Source organism: Gadus morhua, chromosome 20 (genome assembly GCF_902167405.1).
Source record: "Gadus morhua chromosome 20, gadMor3.0, whole genome shotgun sequence".
Classification (NCBI taxonomy): domain Eukaryota; kingdom Metazoa; phylum Chordata; class Actinopteri; order Gadiformes; family Gadidae; genus Gadus; species Gadus morhua.
In genome coordinates this window covers 22,449,145-22,475,860 of record NC_044067.1, presented here as the reverse complement: position 1 = coordinate 22,475,860, position 26,716 = coordinate 22,449,145, and the positions used below count along the sequence as shown (strand labels likewise).

Below are 26,716 nucleotides of genomic sequence, written 5' to 3'. Positions count from 1 at the left end.
AAATGGTCAACCTTACTACGACTCTGTCTTCATTGGCTACGGTTTAACTCGGTGTTAAGTCAGAGTTACAACACACTGCACGAGAACACTACAATGTCCAATCTTCATAGAACTAGGCATATATGATCTTCCGACCAAGCTGAACAAATGTATCAAACCGCTTTCTCAAATTCAAAACCGTTTGGCCGTGACAGCCAATCAAACTTGACGGCGCTCATTAATGGGTAGACACTGCACTCGTGTGGCGACAAGCGGTACTTATGTATAATGCAACAATGACTATATTCATCATTCCGCCCACCTACATTATAAACTGCAATTCCCACTGGATTAGATGCTTCACGAACAACCTCCAGAACGGATGCTTCTTTACATTGTGTCTCTTTTAGGGATATTGTTCCGAATACCCCTATGTATTTGTGACATTTGTTCTGTCAGGCAGACTGCATTGCGCCCTTACCTCTAGGTGGGGTCCTTTTCCCATTTACTCATCCCACCGGCTGTCGGTATTGCCGATTTCCGGTCGTCATGTAGCCCCCTGGCCGATTGCGTCCATCCGGCAGAATTAGCCTACCGAGTCCGATTACGCTTGACACCCACATTGCTGCTCGCAGCTATATTTATTATTATTATTATTATTATCAACTTACGTTGTTTTTCGCTTCACGGATCAGTCTGGACTCTAGCCTCCCACGTCCATTTCAACCTTGACCCTACTTTACCATGCTTCCACTTATTTTTTGCCTGCATTAGTTGGCACTCATGCAGACACATTTATCTAAAATTGTACGGTATTGAGCTAGGCACTTCAGCCCGTCGGCAGCTGTATGTAAGCCTGAGGGGCATTAGAGCCAATCAATGCACGCCCTCTGAAATGGCCGTTTGCGCCACTGACAGGCTCAGATTGTTACAGGTTGAGTGGCTGCAGGAGGAGAACCGTGGAAACTTGGATTTAGTGGCTTAGGCAGAACATTGTCGTAGGCAAACACAAGGTTGTGAACATATAAGAAACCAAAAAATGGATATTCCAAAGTAGTGTCTCAAGCAAGCAGTGGAACCCGCACCAACAATCCTGTTCAGAACAGAAACCATTCCTCTGACCGGAGAGGGTGAGATTGATGGCCGCGGGGACATCGGCTCTTCAGACCTTGATGTGACATTCCCTTATCACAGGTCGAGTCCTCCAAGGAGGGTCAGCACACACAGCATTTAGAAAAGCACAGAAAAGGCTGAAGAGCTTCTTCGTGGTGTTGCATGAGGAAGACATGTTGCACCAATGGGAGTTAATGCTGGTTAAGGCTGCAACATCGGATGTTTTACTTAAATAGAAAAATACAATGTTTTAATTGTCATAATTATATTGATACAGATTATGAACTATTGTAGTTGTTATTCATTTTTATTAACAATAATAAATTATTGTGTAGGTGTGTGTGTGCGTGCGTGCGTGCGTGCGTGCGTGCCGTGAGTGTGTGTGTTAGGGGTGTGCCTGAACCCGAAAATGGGATGCTCATTTATTGCGGGTTGGAAACTTATATTTTCCTGTCCCAATTTGCCAGATAATATTACAATTTAGGGAAATTATAAATTTGCAGCTGAGAAATATTTTATTCAATGCACACCTCTGTATGTTGTTTTTACCACCGACCTCAAGAAACGGCTGCTCCCCAGGGAGTCCTCCCCATCCAACCCACACAGCGTTCTCTGTCTTAGCCCCAACCACCAGCCCTCCTCACTGTTCCTCCACCAGCCTCCCTCTCAGCTCCTCCACCAGCCTCCCTCTCAGCTCCACCACCAGCCTCCCTCTCAGCTCCTCCACCAGGCCCCCTCTCAGCTCCTCCACCAGCCCGCCACCGGGGGGCGGAGCTCATCACTATGACTGGATATCATAGCGAGGGCCAGAGCAGGCTGATACTAAGTGCATTCTGCCTCACTGCTCATCGCCGTGCCAACCAAGCGCTGCAGGGTGCAAAGCCGCTGGGACGCTTTAGTCACACAAACACAAGCCCACGTCCCACCTCTCACTCAGTGCGCCCCGGCATCGCTCTGCCCTGGGATGGAATGGCACATCCTCATTTAGATTTTCCTTTTATAGCAAAAAAACAAAAGGGCAAGCCGATTCCTATTTTTGATAATAAACAAGGTAATAGAAATGGATAGAAATATATATTTTTTTGTCATTCCATTTGACGACCTTGCTGCTGGTGCACTACTACCATCACTCTATGACTAGGCATCCAAAGCGACTTACAATAAGTAGTATTTGTCAGAAGAAAGAGAAACAATATATCTGTCAGTACAGTAAGGATGTTCATAGAACCAAGTGCCAAGCACAATGATCTCTAGGTTAACCCATTCCACATACACAACAAAGATGACTGTGATAAGATGCTACACAATGCTCAGAACTATTTTTAAGTGCCTCCCTCATCCACAAAGAACACTTCTCCTATGTTCATGGTACGCGTCATTGGCATTGTTAGTCAAGTCCCCTTGATTACCCTAACCACCACCAGACACACACACGTACCAGCGTGAGCAGACCGAGCCCCAGCAGCTGGGATAGGCTCCTGAGGACCTGCTCCACGTCGGCCAGCACGTCAACGGGCTGCCCGGGAACACAGTTGTTGAACAGGGTGAAGGGAAGGCCATAGAAGTAGTGGAAGCCATGCTGGTTGGGGTGGTGGCAGTGGTCTCCCCTGCTCACGCAGTTCACACCCAGGTGCCATTTACCTGGAGAGAGAGGGTGAGTGAGTGAGTGAGTGAGTGAGAGAAAGAGAGACAGAGAGTAGAGCCCTGACTCTTTATTTCACGACATGCACAGTATTATGCGCTGACAACATATTTATGTATTTAGGTGTAATCAGGTTCTTGTTACCCACGAGGCCGGTGGTGTACCCCTGCTTCTGGAGCCGCTTCGCAAAGGTGGTCTCTGTGGGGGGCAATCCCCCTGACCCAGCCAGAAACAGCAGCACAGGCACACGACCACTACTGGCCAGCCCTGGGACACACACACACACACACACACACACACACACACACACACACACACACACACACACACACAGACGATATGAGCACGTACACACACAAGCATGAGCATATGACACAAACCCACATGACGCATAACAAACACAACATAGCATCAATATAGAAACATGCTTGAATGCAGATCCATGCAGTTGACTATTGCATACCAAACCCTTTAATCCGTAGTGCTCATAAGTACTGAACTACCCCCCCCCCCCCCCCCCCCCCCCCCCCCCCACCCCTTGCAGTAACACTCGCTGCAGCTCTGCTGATCAGTAGATGATATCAGGACCACAAACTGCTTATGTCAATGGAGTGCCCCTACATCTGCTAAATAGCAATTTAGTTTTAAAAAGCTTCCGATCTTTATAGAAAATAAAGTATGCACAAAGCACCTGCTTGAGAGAACAATTTAAAAAAAGGATTTACTTTTTACCCCACTTCTTCAAAGTTATTGATTTATTTATAAAATAGCTATTGTTTCTTATTGATAAGACCTACTCACTCAATCACCTCATGTGGTCTTAAGGTATAATTTTAGATATTGACATCCCTGACATTGTATTGGATTGTGTTTTATACTGTTGGGTCCATTTTCATCTAAGTAGGGCAGTGAATGTGTGTTAACACAAAGCTGCCTAATTTGCCCTGTTGATCAGGTCTAACATTTATGCAATTGTCCAAACATTTTTATCCATTCATCCATTACCTCCAACCCACGCTACCCACGCACAAATGTGGTTTTAGTCGAATCGTATACATACAGCCCATCTCAATCAAAAGGATAATACGATTATCTGATTGGTCAATGTTGCGTTAGACAGATAAAGATATTGATATGCATTTAGCAATTTGGACTCCTAATAGACACTTTCACAGATGCACAGTCAATACCATCAGACTGTTAAAACACCAAATGAAAAAATGTAAAGTATAGTATCAGTCTCAAACTGGTTCTCGGTTAGAATGATTGAATGTGTGTGAAGCTGTCTATCTGTCAAAAGGTTTGCCTGTGCACATCTGCCTGATGTTATTCCAAAGAGTGCAGCGCCTGTTCGGCCAGTTGGGAACAGATGGCCTGTCTTGTACCGGACACATAGACCGGTACGAGACAGACGGCCAAACACAACCGTTTATCTAATACGAGGCAGGATAATCCAGAGGAGCGCCATGGAGGATGTAATTGGCTCCTGCTGACCTAGAACGGTCTGTCGATCCCGTTATCGAGACAGTATTAAACAAAGTGGACGGTATATTTTCACTAAAAGAAGAACAATCCTCATCCTCATCTGCAAATCCACTTTACCGGGGTCGGGTCGCAGGGCAGGAGCTCTAGCAGGGGGCCCCAGACTTCCCTTTCCTGGTCCACATTGACCAGCTCTGACGGGGGGAGGCCAATGTTGAGATATCATCTCTCCACCTAGTCCTGGGTCTTCCCCGAGGTCTCCTCCCCACTGGACGTGCTTGGAACACCTCCCCAGGGAGGCGCCCAGTGAGCAGCCTTACCAGATGAAACACCTCAACTGACTCCTTTCTAAGCAGAGAAGCAGCAGCTCTACTCCAAGTTCCTTCCAGAAAGAACGAATGCAACTAAAGCGTTATGTGATTGGCCGGTGGCCTGTCCAATGGCGCCCAGAGGCATTGTGTCTGCCGCGTTGGAGACACTGACTCCCCTTGGAAAATGGAAAATTAAGGGAGCGGTCCCAGACATTTTGCAGTTTGCATTGGTCTAGCGATGCCAGGCTAGTCCTTATCCACTCCCTCGAGGAGACATTAAATTCATAGTAGAGGGCAAAAACAGACAACATATAAAGGCCATTGGCCATTACTCACCAACAATTACTGCTGATATTCATAACTGCATGACCCCCAGTGGGATATTGCTTTTCATCAACAGTTCTTCTCCAAGTGACATTTATTCATTCACAGTAATGAGCGACCACAGGATTAATCAATAATTAATTTTCGGCGGAGCTCGGCGGCAGTGCGGCAGCTCAGCTCCCGGAGTGCAATCCCTTTCTCCTCCATGTCGTTCAATATGGACTACAGAGAGTCAAGGCCAAAGTTCGTTTCCCCCAATTCTTCTCAACCACGGCCGAGATTACCCCCACTACAAGTCTTTACTTGTTGTGGAAGTACCAGAGACGTCAGACGCAGTCTTTATGATTCATAATATCATCCGAGGCGCACATAGCTTTTGGCCGTGATATTAGGCAAGGCAAGGCAAGGCAACTTTATTTATATAGCACTTTTCATACACAAGGCAGACTCAAAGTGCTTCACATATAAACATTGTCATACAATAAAATAAAATAATAGATAAGTAAAAGAAAAACATATGCAAAGAAATGGGTAAAATAGAAAAAGGCATTTTAGTATTAAAATAAAAAATAAAGGCAAAGTTAAAAAAAGCTTTTTAGAAAGCTATAGCAAACATAAAAGTCTTCAGTCTTGTTTTAAAGATGCTCAGAGTTGGGGCAAGTCTTAAATCCTCGGAGTTTATTTCAGCTATTTGTTGCATAGTAACTAAATCCTGCTTTCCCATGTTTTGTGTTTACTCTGGGGATAATTAACAGATTGGTCTCAGAGGATCTTAGTGGTCTAGAAGGCTGATGTAGTGGAAGCATATCAGTTATATATTTTGGGCCTAAACCATGTAGGGATTTATAGGTTAGCAACATGATTTTAAAATCAATTATCTGACCTACAGGAAGCCAATGTAACGATTTCAGAATTGGTCTTTGTTAGAACTCTAGCAGCAGCATTCTGAACAAGCTGAAGCTTCCTCAGAGTTTGTTTTGGGAGACCTGTAAGGAGACCATTGCAGTAATCAAGCTTACTAGTGATAAAGGCATGTACAAGTTTTTGTAAGTCTTCGGTGGACATGAGCCCTCTAAGTCTTGCTACATTTTTAAGGTGATAATATGCCGATTTTGTAACTGATTTGATGTGACTGTCAAAATGTAAATCTGAATCCATGATAACCCCTAGATTTATGGCTTTGATTGAGGTTTTCAGGGACAGAGAGTGAAGGTGTTGGGTTACTTTAAGCCTTTCCGTTTTAGAACCAAATACAATTATCTCTGTTTTGTCCTCATTTAGTTGAAGGAAATTTCGGCACATCCATTCCTTCACTTGCTCAATGCAATGGCACAGCAGATCTATGGGCCGATAGTCATTTGGTGATAGCGATACATAGATTTGCGTGACATCAGCATAGCAATGATGGTCAACATTGTAATTTTGCATGATTTGCCCTAGTGGGAGCATGTAGATGTTGAATAAAGAGGGTCCTAAGATCGAACCTTGTGGGACTCCACATGTCACGTTGGTTGATCCTGATACAAAGTCGCCAATGGAAACAAAGTAGTTCCTATTTTGTAGGTAGGACCTGAACCAATTTAAGACAGTGCCTGAAAGCCCCACCTAGTTTTCTAACCTTTCCAGAAGTAATGTATGGTCTACAGTGTCGAATGCAGCACTGAGGTCAAGTAGCATTAGTATTGAGGTTTTGCCAGAGTCTGTGTTAAGACGGATGTCGTTTACAACTTTAATAAGGGCGGTCTCAGTGCTGTGCAGGGGTCGAAATCCTGATTGGAAGGTGTCATAGCAACCAGTTGATGCCAGGAAGTGATTTAGTTGCTGGAGGACAACTTTCTCAATGATTTTACTTATGAAGGGTAGATTTGATATTGGTCTGTAGATGTTAATAATAGAGGCATCTAGGCTCCGCTTTTTTAAAAGGGGTTTAATCACTGCAGTTTTCAAAGCTTTTGGGAACTTGCCTGACTGGAGAGAGTTGTTAACTATCTGCAATATGTCTACTGCTAGGCAGTCGAAAACATTCTTAAAGAGGTTGGTAGGTATAGTATCAAGGCAACAGGTGGATGGCTTTAGTTGTGTCACAGTTTCCACAAGATTTTGAGAGTCTATAACATTAAAGCATGCCATCCTTGCCACGTAATTTTTGCCTGAACAGGGTGGTAGTCCAACATTTTTGTTTGACGTGGAGATATTGATGGCACGTCTGATACCTTCAATTTTATCAATATAAAAAGCTGCAAACTCATTGCATTTCTGCGTGGAATGGAGATCAGGTGGAATTTCTGTTGGGGGGTTGGTCAGTCTGTCAACAGTTGCAAATAGGGTTTTTGCATTATTAGTGTTGGTTTTAATGATATTGGAGAAAAATATTTCTCTGGCATTTTTTAAGTCTAAATTGTAGGCACGTAGGCTCTCTGTATAGATATCATGGTGAATATGAAGTTTTGTTTTACGCCAGATGCGTTCAACCTTCCTGCATTCCTTTTTCTGTGCTGTTACAGAAGCAGCTTTTCTCCAGGGTGCCTTTTGCTTTCCAGAAATCGTTTGAACCTTATAAGGTGCAATGACATCTATGACTTTCAAAATTTTCAAATTAAAGTTTTCTACAAGATCATCAGCAGAACATGGGTTTAGAGGTGGTAGCAAGGAGATGGCCTTTTTAAAAAGTACATTAGAATCTTCATTGATATACCGTTTTTTGACAGTTTGATTTTGTCTGTATGTCGGGAATAAAAGATATGTTAAAGAAAACACAAAAGTTGTCAGACAAGGAAGGATCAGTCACAGAGAGATCAGAAACATTGAGGCCCTTTGTGATAACCAGGTCTAGAGTGTGCCCCTTACAATGAGTAGCCTCTTTCACATGTTGAGACAGTTCAAATGTGTCCAAAATGGCAAAAAGTTTTTTTGCACACTTGTCATTCAAATCCTCAGTATGAAAATTGAAGTCACCAGTTATAACTAGACAGTCAAATTCTGTGGAGGTGCTAGACAATAATTCTGTGAAGTCATCGAAAAAATTTGCAGAATATGTGGGAGGCCTGTAAATAATTTACTAGGAGAACTCTGGGGGAGCATTTCAAGGTTAGCAGTGTGTCTAAGTTTCCCTTTGTTTACTCTCTTAGTGGTTACAGCATGAATGCGAAAGTTGCCCTGCTTTGACGTAGGCAACCTTGGCAATATTAGATATAATATTATATAAATACAATATTATTATTATTATTATGATATTATATTATATAGATATAGAGCTCCAGGAGTCCGCAAACGGCAACAAATTGGTCAATGGGGAGCAGCTAATTTGCATTAAAGCTACAGACACCAGAAACAACGCATTCTGAAGGGACTGAAACAGATGGGAATAGCAGCAGGCAAGATTTTTTTTTCCTAAAAGCTATTTCCAGCAAACAGCTTCAAAAACATGTTTTCTAGAACTCATATACTATGTTTAGTTGTTGGGAAAACACCATAATATGTCTCCTTTAAAGAAAATATTTGTGAGCCATTAAATGTCCAGTGATGTTCCACAACCTAACATTTGGTGGCGGTACTGCACTAACTCGGAATGCTAATTGCTCAAAAAATACAAAGAAGAATGAAATTGCTCATGTGACCATGAATATCCAGGAAGTGTGTGACATAATATAGACCTAACAGCCCTAGAGCCAATTAATAAAATATGCCTTTTCACTTTGTGAGTACCTAATAAGGGCTCAGCCAGACACTATGTTGTTGGGAAACAGTCAGAAAGCCTTAACTTACCTAGTACTATGGAGTTTAATAACTTTAGAGCTTTCAATGTAGGTGAAATGGTTTTGGGGAACACTTTCCTATTAACCTTTGAGCCCCTAAGAGGTAGGTTGCTAAGGAAGTTAGCAACTAGGCTTTTGAGAAACAAACCCCTGATCAGAACGTACTGTTGATGCATTCATATAACATGTTCACCACTTCTACATAGATGCAAATGCTTCACCTGGAGCTGCTTGTTCACTTTAGTACTTGATGACATGTAAGAATACGTTTTACATCCCAGCCACAGGGTGCCACACTGCCATTTACAGAGGTTTGGTTTGCTGACCAATTTAAAAGCTGCGGCAAAACCAACTTTAGGATCACCTCGGGATAAACGCCATCATTGCACATCAAATGTTATAGTACACCACATTATAAGTTTCAACCACATGCCCAGACATTTTCCCTTTCTCTGTTTCACACCTCATACGTTGATCATTTGAAGAGCCTATCTTTTCATCCTGATTTATTTACGGTGAAAAACAACAGTCGACTATAAAACAATTCATCACAAAAGGTTAATATCTTGATTCCAAGACCACACAATACCATTCAATGATGAAATAATATACCATAATTCATTATTGCAAAAGATTTTGCAACTGAATGTGGTTCTGCTCCTTTATGTACCAGGTCACGGGCAATAGACTAGGGAAGTCTATAGGGGAAGACACTAGGGAAGATATCACACACGGTCCATAATCCATGTGTGGTGTCTTCACCAGTAGCTGCCCTGGTACATGAGAGGAGCAGACCCAGAGTCGTAGTGGTATGAACTGTGTTTCTCCTACAAAGACTTCTTGTGAAACGGGTCTACTGCTTTATAACAGACACAAGAGAGAACTGCAGCAGTGAGTTCGAGCAGTAGTGGAAAACGGTGAGTGGTAAGTGTGAAACTGGCTGCAGCTCTCTCCTCAGGAGGAGCATAAAGGAGTGCCTGTGCTCTACCTGAGCGCAGTGCGTAGCGTCCGGTCAGGAACGCTGCACGGCTCGGGGTGCACAGAGGAGCCGCCGCGATGTGTTGACTCAGCTTCACGCCTTCCAGAGCCAGGCGGTCTATGTTGGGCGTCCTGGAGGAAAGAGAGGTAGAGGGAAAGGGAGAGAGGGTTAGAGTGAGAGGGAGAGAGTAAGAGAGACCGAGAGACCGAGAGACCGAGAGAGAGAGAGAGAGAGAGAGAGAGAGAGAGAGAATACTGTGGATACTGAATCGATGAGGCCCTCGAAATCACAATTGAAATTAATAATTTTGTTGTTTGTTGTTGGAAAGGGAAAAAGATGCAACAAAAGAGATTAAACCAAACAGATAATGTTGTTTTTGGACTATTATTTTTTTTTAAATCGTATTGCCTACTAAGGCTTTAAAGCGCTATCTAAAAAGCCAAACAGAAAATAGTTAAACAATACAAACATTGGACTAGCTTTTTTTAAGTAAGTTTGCGTTACTAACTCAAAGATGTTTTGCTTTTTTGAAAGACAGATATATATAATACGTAGATTTATATGTTCCTATCTGGAATTATCCACCATCTTGGGACAGGGGTGAGCCAATGACTCGTGTATCACCTTCTAGAGGAGTGGACCCCAACCCACTGCTGCTGATCAGGGGCGGACTGGGACAAAAAAATCGGCCCGGGCATTTTGAACCAGACCGGCCCACTAAATTCGATAACACACCTTTTCAGTCTTTTTGGTCTCTCGAATGTCTACACCAACCAGGCTTTTAGCTAGCAGGGCGTCTGCCCTATAGTCTACTAAAAAATAAGAAGAAATGGGACGCCCTACTTTTAGGCAGGACGGCCTAAAGACGCCCTATTTTTCTCCCGTTTTACCTGTTAACTTCGCTGAATGTGATCAAAATTCACAGTTTCAGTCGCTTCAGTGCTTAGCGAAGTCTAGAATCATACATATGCCCTGCCAATTAGAAAATAGCATTGCTGTATTCCCGCTACAACAACGTTACATCATGATTCCAACGAAACACTGATTCACGGGCTCGCAGAAGCTACAGAAGACAGCTGTCGCACCGCACGTCACTGAACCTACTACTTTATGAGTTCAACAAGAGTTTGTGTGCTAAGGTGGTGGTCTTAATTAATCTAAATTCAATACAATACAATATACATCATACACTTTAAAGTTGTGTAGAAAGTTGTTTCTTTTTGTTAAAGTTGTTACTTGAATTTTGTACCTTGTTACCTAGTTTCAGTTACACTCACTGTTATTATGTATTAAATTACTAAACATAAATAAATCTGTGTAATTGTAATATTACCTAAAAACGATCAAGTGCTGTACAAAAAATCCTAGCTAAAAGCCTGACTCCAACTGTGCAACTATTTTCCACATACCTTAAGTGGACTGCTATGTTCACAATTTCGGAACAATGGGCTGTCGGACTAATGACTTTCTTGTTGTCGGAGTATAGGGCTATCATAATTCGGTATCTGGACCGCGCACCAATAGGCTAACGGGCTAGCCCACCACTCAAACACACAACATTAGAGTGTAGGCTAACGGCTGGCTGTTTCAGAGTAGAGTAGGCTGAGGGCTAGCAACAGCTACAGACTTGTCTTGTATTTACAATGCAAACGAACTTGGCCATAGAACATAGGTCCTAAGTCAAACATATTTTAGAGACGTTTTAATTCATGATCAGTAAGCTTACCGTAGGTCGTTGTGTCGTATCGCCACCAGCATTACTAGCCGCGTTTACTGTTCCGCATAGATTTCTATGCGGAACAGAAAATGATCATGTATACGCCTCATTCGGAATACAATTATCTGTTCGGCATAGATTCTATGTCGAATAGAAGAGGTGGTGTAGTCCGTTTTAATCGCCATGCATACACTTATTCCGAATAGATTGGGGTTAAATTTAGAGCAGCCACAGTAGTTCGCCATTGGTCCACTGAGCTCCGTCGGTAGGCCTACTTTTAAGCACACCGAACTTCACCGCTGTCAAGGAAAGTGGATTTATTGCCTGATTCACGTCTTTGTTATCACTCCGTAAAAGTAGTCCAGTAAGCGTGTCCGGTTGCTCAATGTGCTATAAATAAACAATTAAAGGAAAGGGCACAAAATAAATAAAATATAATATAAGCTAGAGTGAGTGATATTTAATAACACCTAAAACAAGAGTTTGGAAGAGGCAACGAAGAGCTGGGCCTCATGGGTTGAGCGCATGCGTAGAACTGGGTGCCGCGTTGCGTGTATGTATGCAAATCCAAATTCTCTACTTCAATCCGCACAGCTGAGAACACTTCGGCTGTGTAAGAACCAATTTAGAGGTGTTTATCAATAAGGTGGAGATCTTTTCTTACTTTGGACTTCCGAAGTCTGTAAAACACATATTAGAAGACACTTAAAAAAAAAATCGAAAAATAGTCACCATGAGTGTGAAGACCGATTGCGAGTAGCAGTATAAAAGTCAGTCAGTGCGATTACATAGGTATAGCTCTTGGAGAAAATTACTCTAGTGTTAACCATTGTAGGGCTGATGCGATGATGGGCGTACATAATAGTGATGGGCCGGTGTGTTTATATTTTCGGCCATCGGCCAGTCCGCCCCTGCTGCTGATTACATCATAAATCAACTTATCGATGTACAGATCCTTACAGAGAGAACACAACAGGGTCATAATTAGGACATTGTTTTAAGGTCATATTACCTTATAGTGTGGTTGCCATAGCAGCCCACGTCGCCAATCCCCAAGTCGTCCACCATGATCAAGACGAAGTTGGGCCTTGAGTCAAGTCCTAACCCGGTGACCTCATCAACCCCCAGCATCAGCACCAGCAAAGCCAGAGAGGCCAGCCGGGTGGGCCTGGTGGAGGAAGGTGAACACTAATTCAGCTACAAGTCAAGAAAGACTGCCCCCTCTAAAACACCGAAATCTGGGAGGGGGAGGAGGCATCGATTTTTCATCAAAAAAGTAGTAATTTGGCCAATGCTGTTGTAATGGATTTCGTTAAATACAGAGACTATGGTTGCCTTTTTTGACAGGACAAATACGTACACAAGAAACGCCGTAGTGTCTCTACCTGAACTGAAGTTTGATGTTTTATGGACCTGTGCAGCGTGGTTCCTCCCCATTTGGTAACCGTTCTATCAACCCTCTTGGGTCCTCTCAAAATGAGTATCGGTAACAAAATCTCCCATGATGCATCCTCAAAACGTCCAAATGTTGCACCAATATTGTGGGGAGCCAATACTAGGGGAGAGCCGGGTCGATTGAAACACGGGACGATTGAAACACAGCGATTTCCTCGAAAAACAATGCAAGGCATTCACGTCAAATTTCGTCACTACGTTCAGCACGCAAGACTGACCAACCCCGGGAAATTTCGTGTAATGACCTGACCACCATTCAAATGTTATCCGCCGAACCTGTTTTCGAGTGCGCCAAGTAAAATCCTTCCTGCGGTAGTTTGTAATAAATAGTTGTGTTTTTCGTTTCATGCCATAATAATATGACTATACAACCGATGAATTAGTACTTAAACCTGTGCTAAAGTGTGCAATGTCAGAGTTTTGAAGTTTAGAGGTAAAAAGGGTTTAAGTGTCGCTGTCAGGACGATTGAAACAATTGTTTCAAACGCAACAGTTGTCATGTTATCCGGTGGACCTGGTAGTTTTTGTTTAAAATAAATAAAAAGATGTTCATCTGTGTATCCCTAAACATGACTTAGGAATGGGAAATAAGTACATTTAATGCAAATTTAGTCGTCCAAAAGAAGAAAGGTGAGTTTTAATCGAAATGTTCACCCAAAAATATATTTGACCTATTTATATTATGCGAAATTATGTGAAATTGTAGCAATGACGAGTACACTAGTATGTTGTCCGGTATATTGCATAAAAACAAGAGTACGGTCAATAGTTTCTTTTTAAAATATGCTGTTTCATTCGTCCCGCATGTGTGTTTCAAACGTCCCGACTAGGCGGGGCGTTTGAAACAAATGTTAATTTACGTTCAAAGTTAAAAAACAGCTCGATCATCCAACACGTGTGTTGAATTACGCTTGTAACCAGAGAACACACATGTGAGTTGAGTTGTTGATCACATGTTGAAATTATTTGTATACGTAACCGTCATCTTTGGAAAAGACGTCTAAGTGTTTCAATCGACCCGGCAGCAGCAGCAGCTTTGCTGCTAGATGAGAGTGCACCTTAGGAAGTGTAGTTGTTGTAGGTTTGGCTATGAGGGGCCGTTTAGGACATAACTAATTGAGACACTCTCACACACATACCTATGAAACACTCTTACACTCACTACTGAAACGCTCACACACTCACTACTGAAACACTCACACATACATACATACTCTTCTGAAACACTTACACATACATATGAGAAACACACACGCATACATACATACCTCTGTGGCATATACACATACATATGAAATGCTTACATTCATACAAGTGAAACATTTATACGTATCTATCTGAAACACTCATGCAAGCATATATTTGTATAAATGTTTCAAATGTATGAATACGTTTTTCAGTTATATGTATGTATGCTCTTACGTGAGGATGTGCAAGCGTTTCAGAAGAGTATGTATGTATGTGTGAGTGTTTCAGTAGTGACGGTGAGAGCGTTTCAATAGTGAATGTAACAGTGTTTCATAGGTATGTGTGCATGAAATTCCAAGGTCAAGGTCGGCATTTAAACCGGAGGGCGGGAACAAAGAGTGCCGGTTTCTAAGCCAACGGTGAAGAGTGTGACATTTCAGTCACGCTCTTCACCGTTGGCTTAGATGGACTGAAATGTCACGCTCTTCACCGTTGGCTTAGAAACCGGCACTCTTTGTTCCCGCCTTCCGGTTTAAATGCCGACCTTGACCTTGGAATTTCATGCACACATACCTATGAAACACTCTTACATTCACTATTGAAACGCTCTCACCGTCACTACTGAAATTACTGGTATGAATACTACATGTGAAACGCTTGCACCAGTGGCGTAACTATCGGTAAGCAGGGTATGCGGGCGCGTACAGGCCCGGGCCAATCAGGGGCCCCAAAAAAAATAAAATAAAATAAAATAAAAAAATCGCTCCACCCCCCCCCCCCCCCCCCCCCCATCAACAATCGCTCCGAACCCCCCCCCCCCCCCCCCCCGTCAACAATCGCTCCGAACCCCCCCCCCCCGTCAACAATCGTAACGAAGCACCCCGGGGGGGGGGGGGGGGCCCGCCTTGAACATCCTGCATACGGGCCCGTCGTTGCCTTGTTACGCCACTGGCTTGCACATCCTCATGTAAGAGCACACATACATATAACTGAAAAACGTATTCATACATTTGAAACATTTATACAAATATGTGCTTGCATGAGCGTTTCAGATAGATACGTATAAATGTTTCACTTGCATGAATGTAAGCATTTCATATGTATGTGTATATGCCACAGAGGTATGTATATATGCGTGTGTGTTTCTCATATGTATGTGTAAGTGTTTCAGAAGAGTATGTATGTATGTGTGAGTGTTTCAGTAGTGAGTGTGTGAGCGTTTCAGTAGTGAGTGTAAGAGTGTTTCATAGGTATGTGTGTGATAGTGTCTCAATTAGTTATGTCCTAAACGGCCCCTCATATTTGGCGAGTCAGACGCGCAAACGGTTTTTGCAACTTTTCTAGATAGCCATCTAAATTGATTACACTGAACTATGGCCTCGTCACACCTTGTGGTTATCTCCTGTGAACACAGGCATATACACAGAGCTTTAGCAATCATTTGAAAGTATGACCTATTCTAACTTTATACAGGATATTAATATTTATATTACACTGCCTTTTCAGTGTGCCACCCAAATGTTTTACCAACCCCTGCTGGATTCCCCTTTTCATATTGATCTTATCAATATAAAAATCAAAAGTAGAAATCTAAATTGGTAATTGCACTCACTTTGCAAGGAAGTTACATACCAGTGTATAATTTCCACATCCAAACAGCCAACATTTATTTTTCGATAGATTGAGCGGCCATTATTCTTTAAATAATCATTGTACAAGTGTAACTACCCCTTGTACTCATGAGTCAATGTCCTGAGTCGTAAGTCAATGTATAGTAAACCTTACCCAAAGGTAAGACAGATGCAACAGAAAACATTGACTTACCTGAGAAGGTATGGCGTCATGTCTATAATAAATGGGAGCGCAAAAGACTTTAAGAGGTGCGCGCAACTAACGCAGCCGTGCAAGCGTATTATTACGGCGTGCACGCGTATTATTACGACGTCCAGGTGCATTACATGGTGCATTATAGAGCTCGTAAGTCGCCATTGCTCATGGGACCTATGAGACCGAAAAAAATGAATGGGTGTCAATGGAGAGAAAGTAATTATTTTCTGATCCCAGTCTTTATATGCCCCGGATTACACATATGTTGTTTGTGGATTTAAATGATAATTTTTCATGCAAAGAAAACTATAATTTAGCGGGTAGGAGTTTGATACGGTTAGTTTTTGTGTGGGGCGCTTTGTGGACTACAACTCCCGCTGCTCTCGACGCGTATATGATATACGTCACCACTACTCGGAAACAGATCCCGCAGTCGGAACATGGCTGTGTGTGTGTCTTTGGTGCACTTTACCACCTTCTTTCAAGGAGAGCACAAAAGCCTTGATAGAGGTGAAAACCACTACAAATCTGGACATGTGGAGAGTTTTAGTTTTAGCACTGTGAGTTGAGAAGTGGAGGGAATGTGTTATGTGTATTGATGTGACGTCACATATGCGACGTGTAGTCTTTCTCGTTGGGTATTTTCCACAGCCTTTAGCTGAATAATCATACAATATACTGTCTAACTCTTTACGTGAATTTTTTTTATTTAGACCCACACAAAACATATGTGTAATCCAAGGCATTTAATGACTGGGATCAGAAAATAATTACTTTCTCTCCATTGACTCCCATTCATTTTTTTCGGTCTCATAGGTCCCATGAGCAATGGCGACTTACGAGCTCTATTACTGCGAGCACTTTTACTGCAGTGTGCCAAATGTCTGAAACCCCCCCTTAAATGTGTACTGCTGGCGCAGTGTTCACTTCACTTCAAATCCAAAGTGGAACTCTAGTATTGTGCAGTGCGCTCATCTGAGCAGTAACAGCCTTAGGAAAATCACATTAATGGGGCGCGCACGTAAAGCAGCACGCACTTGAAGCCCCCCCCCCCCACGCTGATATTGACTGTCGCGCGGACGCTTGTCTTCCTGGCACTATATGGCCAATTATGTATATATATATATATATATACAGTGGCGATCATTTTTTTTTTATACTTTTCGTGGCGCCCCCCATGTGATTTGCCGCCCCCCACAAATATGCCGCCCCGGGCGTCTGCCCGGGTCGCCCGTGCCTAAAACCGCCACTGTATATATATATATATATATATATATATATAGACACACACACGCATACATATTATGTATGCGTGTGTATGTATTTCACACACACACACAAACACACACACACACACACACACACACACACACACACACACACACACACACACACACACACACACACACACACACACACACACACACAGGAAAGCTGATTTATTCAACTTCATCAGAAAATCCCTGTGTTAGAAGTACACTAAATAACTACAATGCATTCGCTACAGCAAGGCAATGCTTTCGATTTGTGTAGTTTTCTTTGAATGATAATGCAAACTGTTTACATTCTGGCACAATCTGAATGTTACTCAGTATTTATTTCCTTTCTTGGTCTGTTACTACAAAACACTACTAATCTTCAAGGTTTAGGGTGCATGTTCACGTGTCTATGTTCCCCGGGTCCTATGTTCCCCGGGTCCTATGTTCCCCTCTTTGTATGAGACTGGGGAACATAGGACCCTTTTTAAAAAAAAAAGGGTCCTATGTTCCCCGCTTTTCCCAAAAAGGGTCCTATGTTCCCCTCTTTGTATGAGACCGGGGAACATAGGACCCTTTTAAAAAAAAAGGGTTCTATGTTCCCCGGTCTGTTACTTTTTCCACCATTACTGCCAAATTCTGGCCGAGATAACTACCATTGCATGTCTTTACCTTTTGTGGAAGAGGGAGAGACGTCTGAGAACCTGACGCAGTCTATTCATACGCCGGTAAACAAACCCCGAGAAGCCCAATCCCTACGAGAGCTTCCCGCGCTATGGCCATCCGGAGGCGCACAGAGCTTTTGGCCGTGATATTATTATACAATTATATTTTATAATATACTATAATTTATATAAAGAGCTCCGGGAGTCGCAAACGGCAGCAATCACTTTCTCCTCAATGCTGCAGTTCACCCCGGACTGCACTGCACTGAGTTGGCCGGTTGAACGCTGATTGGCTGTTACGTTACACATGTCACTCAGTGGCCACGCTGTTGAACGCCGATTGGCTGTCATCACGCGAATGTCGCGTGATGGACCCTTTTCCCAGCAAAGGGTCCTATGTTCCCCGCTTTTCCCAAAAAGGGTCCTATGCTCCCCGGTCCGAGAACACGAACACAGCTCTCCCAAAGCGAGAGCTGTGTTCGTGTTCTCGGCAGCCAGTCAGTTTCGTTCTCAGTGGGTGCTGGTCTCCGCCAGGGCTGCGCCTTGTCACCAATCCTGTTTGTGATATACATGGACAGGATATCGAGGCGTAGTCGTGGTGGGGAGGGGTTGCAGTTCGGTGGTCTGAGGATCTCATCACTGCTTTTTGCAGATGATGTGGTCCTCATTGGATCATCGGCTTGTGACCTTCAGCACTCACTGGATCGGCTGGCGGCCGAGTGTGAAGCGGCTGGGATGAGGATCAGCACCGCTAAATCTGAGGCCATGACTCTTAGCAGGAAACCGGTGGATTGCTTACTCCGGGTAGGAAATGAGTCCTTAGCCCAAGTGAAGGAGTTCAAGTACCTCGGGGTCTTGTTCGCGAGTGAGGGTACTATGGAGCGTGAGATTGGCCGGAGAATCGGAGCAGCGGGGGCGGTATTGCGTTCGCTTTACCGCACCGTTGTAACGAAAAGAGAGCTGAGCCGCAAGGCAAAGCTCTCGATCTACCGGTCGATCTTCGTTCCTATCCTCACCTATGGTCATGAGGGCTGGGTGATGACCGAAAGGACGAGATCGCGGGTACAAGCGGCCGAGATGAGTTTTCTCAGAAGGGTGGCTGGCGTCTCCCTTAGGGATAGGGTGAGAAGCTCAGCCATCCGTGAGGAACTCGGATTAGAGCCGCTGCTCCTTTACTTAGAAAGGAGTCAGTTGAGGTGGTTCGGGCATCTGGTAAGGATGCCCACTGGGCGCCTTCCTTGGGAGGTGTTTCAGGCACGTCCAGTGGGGAGGAGACCTCGGGGAAGACCCAGGACTAGGTGGAGAGATTATATCTCAACACTGGCCTGGGAACGCCTCGGGATCCCCCCGTCAGAGCTGGTCAATGTGGCCCGGGAAAGGGAAGTCTGGGGCCCCCTGCTTGAGCTGCTCCCCCCGTGACCCGACCCCGGATAAGCGGATGACGATGAGGATGAGGATGAGGATGCTCCCCGGTATGTATGGCTACAGGGGAACATAGGACCCTTTTTGGGAAAAACGGGGAACATAGGACCTTCTTTTTAAAAAAGGGTCCTATGTTCCCTGAGCGGAGAACATAGGACCCGGGGAACATAGGACCCAGGGATCATAGGGATGTCGTCCACTCACACTAGGCCATCTGGCCGTGGCCATTGGCCGTTTTCACACCTAACCGTGCTCAACTGGCCCCATTGTTCTCTGGCCTACACTCACACTAGGCCATCTGGCCGTGGCCGTTTGCCGTCGCAACTGTGGCCTGGGCCACGGTGGGCTCTTGTACATACGTAAACACGTCATAACACGTCATCACCAAGCGTCCGCTGCATGGACCATAATAAAGTCTGCCGCTGTCACGTTCAAATTGTACCGGGGGCGAAAATTGTACCGGCCTACGTCATCGTTTGTTTACATCCTGACAACCTGCCCGGCAACAGACGACGCGATGCAGAAAACATGTTTCCAAACGACGAAATAACATAATACAGATAGCGGATCGCTATCTGTATCATGATAGATAGCGATAACACTTGTTTTTACTTTATATTTGTATTGTATTTAATTGTTTAATCGAAACAATAAAAAAAATTGCCCGCAAAACGGGCGATCGCGTCAAAGGACAAATGTTTTGCCCGCAAAACGGGCGATCGCGTCAAATGACGCGTCAAATGACGTAGGAAGGTTCTTGAAACATAATACAGATAACGGATCGCTAGATAACACTTGTTTTTACTTTATATTTGTATTGTATTGAATTGTTTAACTTGTTTGTCTTGTCACGCTCAATGAAGGAGTGCAATGAACGAGCATGACAGTTCGCGAATGTTCAAGAACCTTCCTACGTCATTTGACGCGTCATTTGACGCGTCATTTGACGCGATCGCCCGTTTCGCGGGCAAAACATTTGTCATTTGACGCGATCGCCCGTTTCTCGGGCTAATTTTTTTATTGTTTCGATTAAACAATTAAATACAATACAAATATAAAGTAAAAACAAGTGTGATCGCTATCTATCATAATACAGATAGCGATCCGCTATCTGTATTATGTTATTTCGTCGTTTGGAAACATGTTTTCTGCATCGCGTCGTCTGTTGCCGGGCAGGTTGTCAGGATGTAAACAAACGATGACGTAGGCCGGTACAATTTTCGCCCCCGGTACAATTTTAACGTGACACCGCCAGTCAGAGTTTTAACATCAATGGACAACAACACAGAGAACACAGTTCGCACTTTGCTGAGTCTGTTGCTCATCGTCTGCCCAAAGGACTAACAGACACTCGACTTCTCTATGGGAACAACGTGAACCAACAGTTGAACCGCTTGACGCCATGTTAACTGTTTAATGGGAAAGAAGGCTCGTTGCCTTTATTATGTCCATGGTCGTCGCATGGACTTCACGTCATCCAGCTCAGGTTGCGTAGCCGTGCGTGTGCGCGTGTCGGCTCATTAGCATCTGTACCGTGGCGGCCCGTACTGTAGCAGCACACCTCTCCCAAGTGGCCAAGTTGGCCAGACTGGCCACATTCACACTGGCAGATTTGAGCACGGTTAGGTGTGAAAACGGCCACGGCCAGATGGCCTAGTATGAGTGCGCCCTTAGGCTCTGGTTCACTGTGCCTGGTGATCCTGCTTTTATTCATTGCGTGCATGTTAATGTTTTGTGGAACTTCAAAACTGACAGGTACAACACTGAGGTGCGGCCACACTGAACGCGTTACGCGCGTTAGGGGGCACTCACACTGGGGCCGCGGCCCCGTGCCCGAGCTCATTTGCATACTTAAATCTAGAAAGTTTGGCTAGTGTGACCACACCATCCGTATTCCAGCACGGAACAGCCCCTTGGCCACGGCACACTTGGGAGAGGTGTGCCGTGGCCAAAGTACAGATGCTAATGAGATGACGTGTGGATACGCAACGTGAGCTGGATGACGTAGTCCTTGTTCCCCACAACAATCATTTTAAACAATGGCGGCAAGCGGTTCACGAGTGGGTTTACATTGGTGCAATAGTGAAGTTGAGTGTTTACTTGAAATTTGGGCCGACCACAGCATTCAGTCGCAGCTGGACACCACGCTTGGTGATGGCGTATTTATCGTATTACGACGTGATGACGTATGTATGAAGGAGCAATCGTGCCCAGGCCACGGCCTTTGGGAGCAGTGTGACCAAGGGCCAGCGGGGGGAGTGGGGGGAATCGTGCTGAATCTTCCTGAGGCACGGAACAGGCAAACGGCCCTAGTGTGAGTGGCCCCCTACAGTGCGTTCACACCAAACGTGACGGGCGACAGGATCCCATACAAAGTGAACGTATAGACACGTATCGGGCGAGTTTTTCGCACGAGAAAACCGGCGACAAGTTTTGATTTGTCGCGCCACACTTTCGCCATTCACAGGCGAGCGCGTTCACGAGGATTTGTGGCCCGACAAATTCGCTCGAGTTCAAATATTTCAACTTTGACGCGAATTTCGCGTGATGACAGCCAATCAGCGTTCAACAGCGTGGCCACTGAGTCACATGTGTAACGTAACAGCCAATCAGCGTTCAACCGTCAAACTCAGTGCAGTGCAGTCCGGGGTGAACTGCAGCATGGAGGAGAAAGTGATTGCTGCCGTTTGCGACTCCCGGAGCTCTATAGATAATATAATAGTATATAATATAATATTTGTATCTATAATATCACGGCCAAAAGCTCTGTGCGCCTCCGGATGGCCGTAGCGCGGGGAGCTCTCATAGGGATTGGGCTTCTCGGGGTTTGTTTACCTGCGTTGCTATGGTTTCCGGTCTTGTGGGTTCCAATGGTTTATTAGGTAGGCCTATCCAATAAATTTCTGTCTATTCAATACTTCATTCACTGCCTCTTCTGTGGTTATTACAATATTATGAATATACTGCGTCGGGTCCTCCGACGTCTCTCCCTCTTCCACAAAAGGTAAAGACATGCAATGGTGGATATCTTGTTGTGGCGCGACAAATTCGACAAAACTTGCACAGCGACAGGTTAGGGTTAGTCGGTTAGGTTTAGTTGAATACAAATGACTTGGACTTCATGTCATCAAGCACTGAAGTCATGATCATGTACCCGAAGAAATCCTCCGTGCACTTCGATCGGAGTGTGGACTTCACCTTAACATCGCCTTTAACCTACTGTGGCCATGGCTGGCTCCGGGCCAGAGGATCGCCGCCGTGTGAGCAGAAGACATTAGTGATGAGCCATACCACTCATCTCCTCTCCCATACCAAGTAAAAACCAGGCTGGAATCACCGATACTAATACCCATACCAATACCTTTAGCATATTGTATTTCCTGTATAATTTTTACGACTTCCACAATCATGAGATACTTTTACAACTGCTGCTATTCAAGGGTTGCGCAACAATGTGTCACTAAGGGTGCACTCACACTAGGCCATCTGGCCGTGGCCGTGGCCGTTTTCACACCCAACCGTGCTCAAATCTGCCAGTGTGAGTGTGGCCAGTCTGGCCAGGCCAATTTGGCCACTTGGGAGAGGTGTTGCTAATGTTGCTAGATGCTAATGAGCCGACACGCGCACACGCACGGCTACGCAACCTGAGCTGGATGACGTATAGTCCATGCGACGACCATGGACATAATAAAGGCGACGAGCCTTCTTTCCCATTAAACGGTAAACATGGCGTCAAGCGGTTCAACTGTTGGTGTGTTCTCTGTGTTGTTGTCCATTGTTGTTAAAACTCAGACTTGCGGCAGACTTTATTATGGTCAATGCAGCGGACGCTTGGTGTTACGACGTGATGACGTATGTACAAGAGCCTACCGTGGCCAGGCCACAGTTGCGAGCGACGGCCAATGGCCACGGCCAGATGGCCTAGTGTGAAAGCAGGCCAGAGAACAATGGGCCCAGTTGAGCACGCTTAGATGTGAAAACAGCCAACGGCCACGGCCAGATGGCCTAGTGTGAGTGCACCCTAAGTGCAATAGCCACCTTCACTGGTGGAGGGACACCTTTGCACTCATGAATATATTTTAGTGTTATATTTACAGTATTTATATATAGAGATATTTTGCATGATTACATTATATCCCACGATGTGGCCTTTTCTTTGCTATCATGATAAGATTACCGTTTGAGATTACGACCACATGTACTTTTTCTTATTTGTTAATGAGGAATTCTCAGGGACAAGGAAAACACATTGAGAAATATGGACAAACATCACTACACAGTGCACAGTTTAGCACCTTTACAAAAGGTTTTACTCAACCTTTTAACTAAACATTCCACATTCACTTTTTTTGTTTATAAACATTATTTATCAGACTCCCTTGAAAGTTATTTACTCTACTTTTTAAGAAAACATTCCTCAGATTTGTTTGTGAAAGAAATAATGTTAAAGATATTCTGTTGAAAACATTTAACCTGAGCCTTTTCTGAAAATGTCCTTACTCATAGTTTTCTGTGTAGGAACAACAGCGTGATTGTGTTTCCCCTCAAGTCTATTCTTTTTTTGCTTATGACGGCTTGCTTATGAGTTTATAGTTATTAGGAAGATTTTATCGGCTCGCTCGCATGTTTCAACGACGTCAGGTTGCTATGGACGCTGCTTTCGCTAAACTAGCAGCTCACGTGTTTCCTGCGTTTGTGTTATTAAACCGTTACTTTATGTAACTTGTAATGATATGATCTTGTTAGAAGAATGTATATCTGAGAGCCAACCCAGTCGTCAAAAGCATACGTTGACAGTGTACGTTTTGTGAACACTGGATTACGTCGCATTTCAACATAAAATAGCGTGTTATACACACACACACACACACACACACACACACACACAATGCATTTCGCTGCTAAAACAATAGGTGACTGAGTCGAGAACCTTTAAGTAAGCTGTACCTTGGGGTCTCTTATATATCAAAGTGGGTCTCAAAGGACGCATACGCTTCAACCTGTGGCTCCAGCCCTACAGGAAATGACTCAGGAAATTCCCAGACCTACACCCTCGCCATCTAACATGCATACCCCGGACCCCCGCACCGAAACTTGGCCCGGTCGGACCCCGAGGGCAGGAAGGGGTGTGTGTGTGTATGGGCAGTCCCAGTTAGGCCCTAGAATAAGGCATTCAAATTTCAGGGCGGTAGGACCTTCCTATCTCAAAAACTGTTTTTCCACCACATTCTGAACCATTAGGTCTTGCAGGCAAAACTTCTGAGGGGCTTTGGCCAAATGACAGTCCATTTGGGAAAACTTTTTTTCTCTAAGGGCTAGAACTCCAAATATCGGATATGTCGTTCTCGGGGCCCCGGGAAATGTGTGTAAACATTTTAGCATCTCTAGCTATCTCGAAAAGGCCGGAAAAGGGGCGTGACCTCCAACAGTACAGTCAATGTACATAAGACAGAGGTTCGTTTTTAGTCCCCATTTTTTGTGGGATGGAGGTGTACATTTGTGGCTTAAGGTGTGTAGACACAGCTGGCCTGTGGCCACGTTTTTGAAGTCTGGGGTCAAAAGGTCAAAAGGAGCCGGCACCACGCCGCTTATGAGATGACAAAAAGTGAATGTGTATTTCTCTCATAACTTTTTGTCATAATTAAAGAGAGGCCTGATTCTCAGATATGCATGTTGGATGGCTAGGGTGTAGGTCTGGGAAGAACTTCAGGCCAAAATCTTGCAAGCGAGCCGCTGGGTGAGGTGCACGAGATGGAGCACTTGCTGAATCATTTCCTGTAGGGCTGGAGCCACAGGTTGAAGCGTATGCGTCCTTTGAGACCCCCTTTGATATATAAGAGACCCCAAGGTACAGCTTACTTAAAGGTTCTCGACTCAGTCACCTATTGCATCACTTCCTTTAGGGCATCGGCCTCCTAATAGATCATAATTGAATGCCCTATTTCATATATATGATACCTCCACCACTGGGACGTTGCAACAATTCTCCAAATCCATATGGGGAGGGGGGGGATGCTTGTGGACAGTAGGGGTGTACACTAGACATAAATAGGAAGCAAACTCAGGAGAATGACATCTAACAAATATTTATTTAATAAATTGTTTCAAATAACCCTGCCACGTTAAATCAATGAGCTTGGTGTTTTGCTTTCAAAAATAGGTTATAGAAGAAGTCTAAACTGCAGAAAATAAAAACATCCAAGCTGCCTTTTAAGGATACCTTGGAATATCTGTCTATTTCTTTAACCATCGGACCCTAGTTTACAACAAAAACAATACAATTGACGGCAGCTCCTTTGCCGCGTGGTTTTTAGAGCCATGTAAGGATTAGAGGGGGTGCTCGATAGCAACCACCATAGCAACCATGACGGTCAAGTTACTGGATGCAGCCCCGTTGAAAAAAATAGAATACCACCCGACACACTCAGGAGATTAATGATATTTAAATTATTATGACCATGAAGTCTTTATTTGCATGGGTTTACATTTCGTTCTGTGTAGCATGGAAAAATCTGAGAAACACTCCCATTCAGAATGCATTGGTTTAAATTTCGTTCTTTGGAGCACGGTTATTTTTATTTATTTAATTACTTTCAGTTTTTGAGGAGGTGCTTCAAATATGCTAATTTTTCAGCAATAATCCAAAATCCAATGGAAAAACCCGTTGGCTATTTGTCAAGGGAACACGGGGCGACGCTCACTTCCGGGTTGGCCAACATACGTCATCCCTCCACCACTCTATACTGTAAGAACACATGTTGAAGATGAATGATAATGAATGAATTTATTCTTTATTCTGCCATAGTATTTATTTAAGGGGTAATAATACGTTTTTTTTTGCAGCGAAATGCATTGTGTGTGTGTGTGTGTGTGTGTGTGTGTGTGTGTGTGTGTGTGTGTGTGTGTGTGTGTGTGTATAACACGCTATTTTATGTTGAAATGCGACGTAATCCAGTGTTCACAAAACGTACACTGTCAACGTATGCTTTTGACGACTGGGTTGGCTCTCAGATATACGTGCTTCTAACAAGATCATATCATTAAAAGTTACATAAAGTAACGGTTTAATAACACAAACGCAGGAAACACTTGAGCTGTGTCCGATGATGAGGGATTAACATGAATGTCTATCTGATTGACCCCGCGTTCAAAAACGATGCAAAAGGTAGGCTATTACATGAATGTCTATCTGACGGACCCCCGCGGTGAAAAACGACGAAAAAGGTACCCATTTTTCGTCGGAAATTGACGCCAGGGATCCTTGGCCATGCGTCACACATTTGACGAGTAGGGAGTGAGACTGTGTTGGAGGGAGAGATAGAGGGGGTGCCAGGGAAAAGCTTGGAGATGGAGCGGGAACTGACCATCTCGGCCAGAAGTCCTTATTTCATAGCCTCAACATGATCTTCATCTCGAAATCCAAGTTGTTTAAACCTAGCATCCAGAGATGACCTGGCAGCTAGAGAGCCAATGCTTTCGATAAACCTCTGCCCTGGCCTTGCTGAGCCAGATTTGCGTCCAGAGCGGCCTGGGGTTCACAGGCTGCTGCAGCTCTTTGAACGAGGGACACCAGAGGAATCACTTCAGAGACTGAAGGCGCA

At 44.2% G+C, this 26,716-nt stretch overlaps 1 protein-coding gene across 3 annotated transcripts in view; it reads right to left on the bottom strand.

Moving 5' to 3' along the window:
- Window positions 1-26,716, bottom strand: part of arsh (arylsulfatase H) — a 60,034-nt gene that overhangs the window by 9,668 nt on the left and 23,650 nt on the right. Inside the window, exons 1-5 of one of the 3 annotated variants that reach the window (XM_030343873.1) lie at window positions 15,770-15,956; window positions 12,315-12,470; window positions 9,595-9,716; window positions 2,879-3,001; window positions 2,531-2,733 (exon numbers count right to left, since the gene is read on the bottom strand). In XM_030343873.1, coding sequence (XP_030199733.1) covers window positions 2,531-2,733; window positions 2,879-3,001; window positions 9,595-9,716; window positions 12,315-12,470; window positions 15,770-15,912 — 747 coding nt within the window. In that variant the 5' untranslated portion in view covers window positions 15,913-15,956. Of the gene's footprint in view, window positions 1-2,530; window positions 2,734-2,878; window positions 3,002-9,594; window positions 9,717-12,314; window positions 12,471-15,769; window positions 15,957-26,716 lie in introns of those variants that run through there. The other 2 variants (XM_030343874.1, XM_030343875.1) reach the window with 2 other exon arrangements.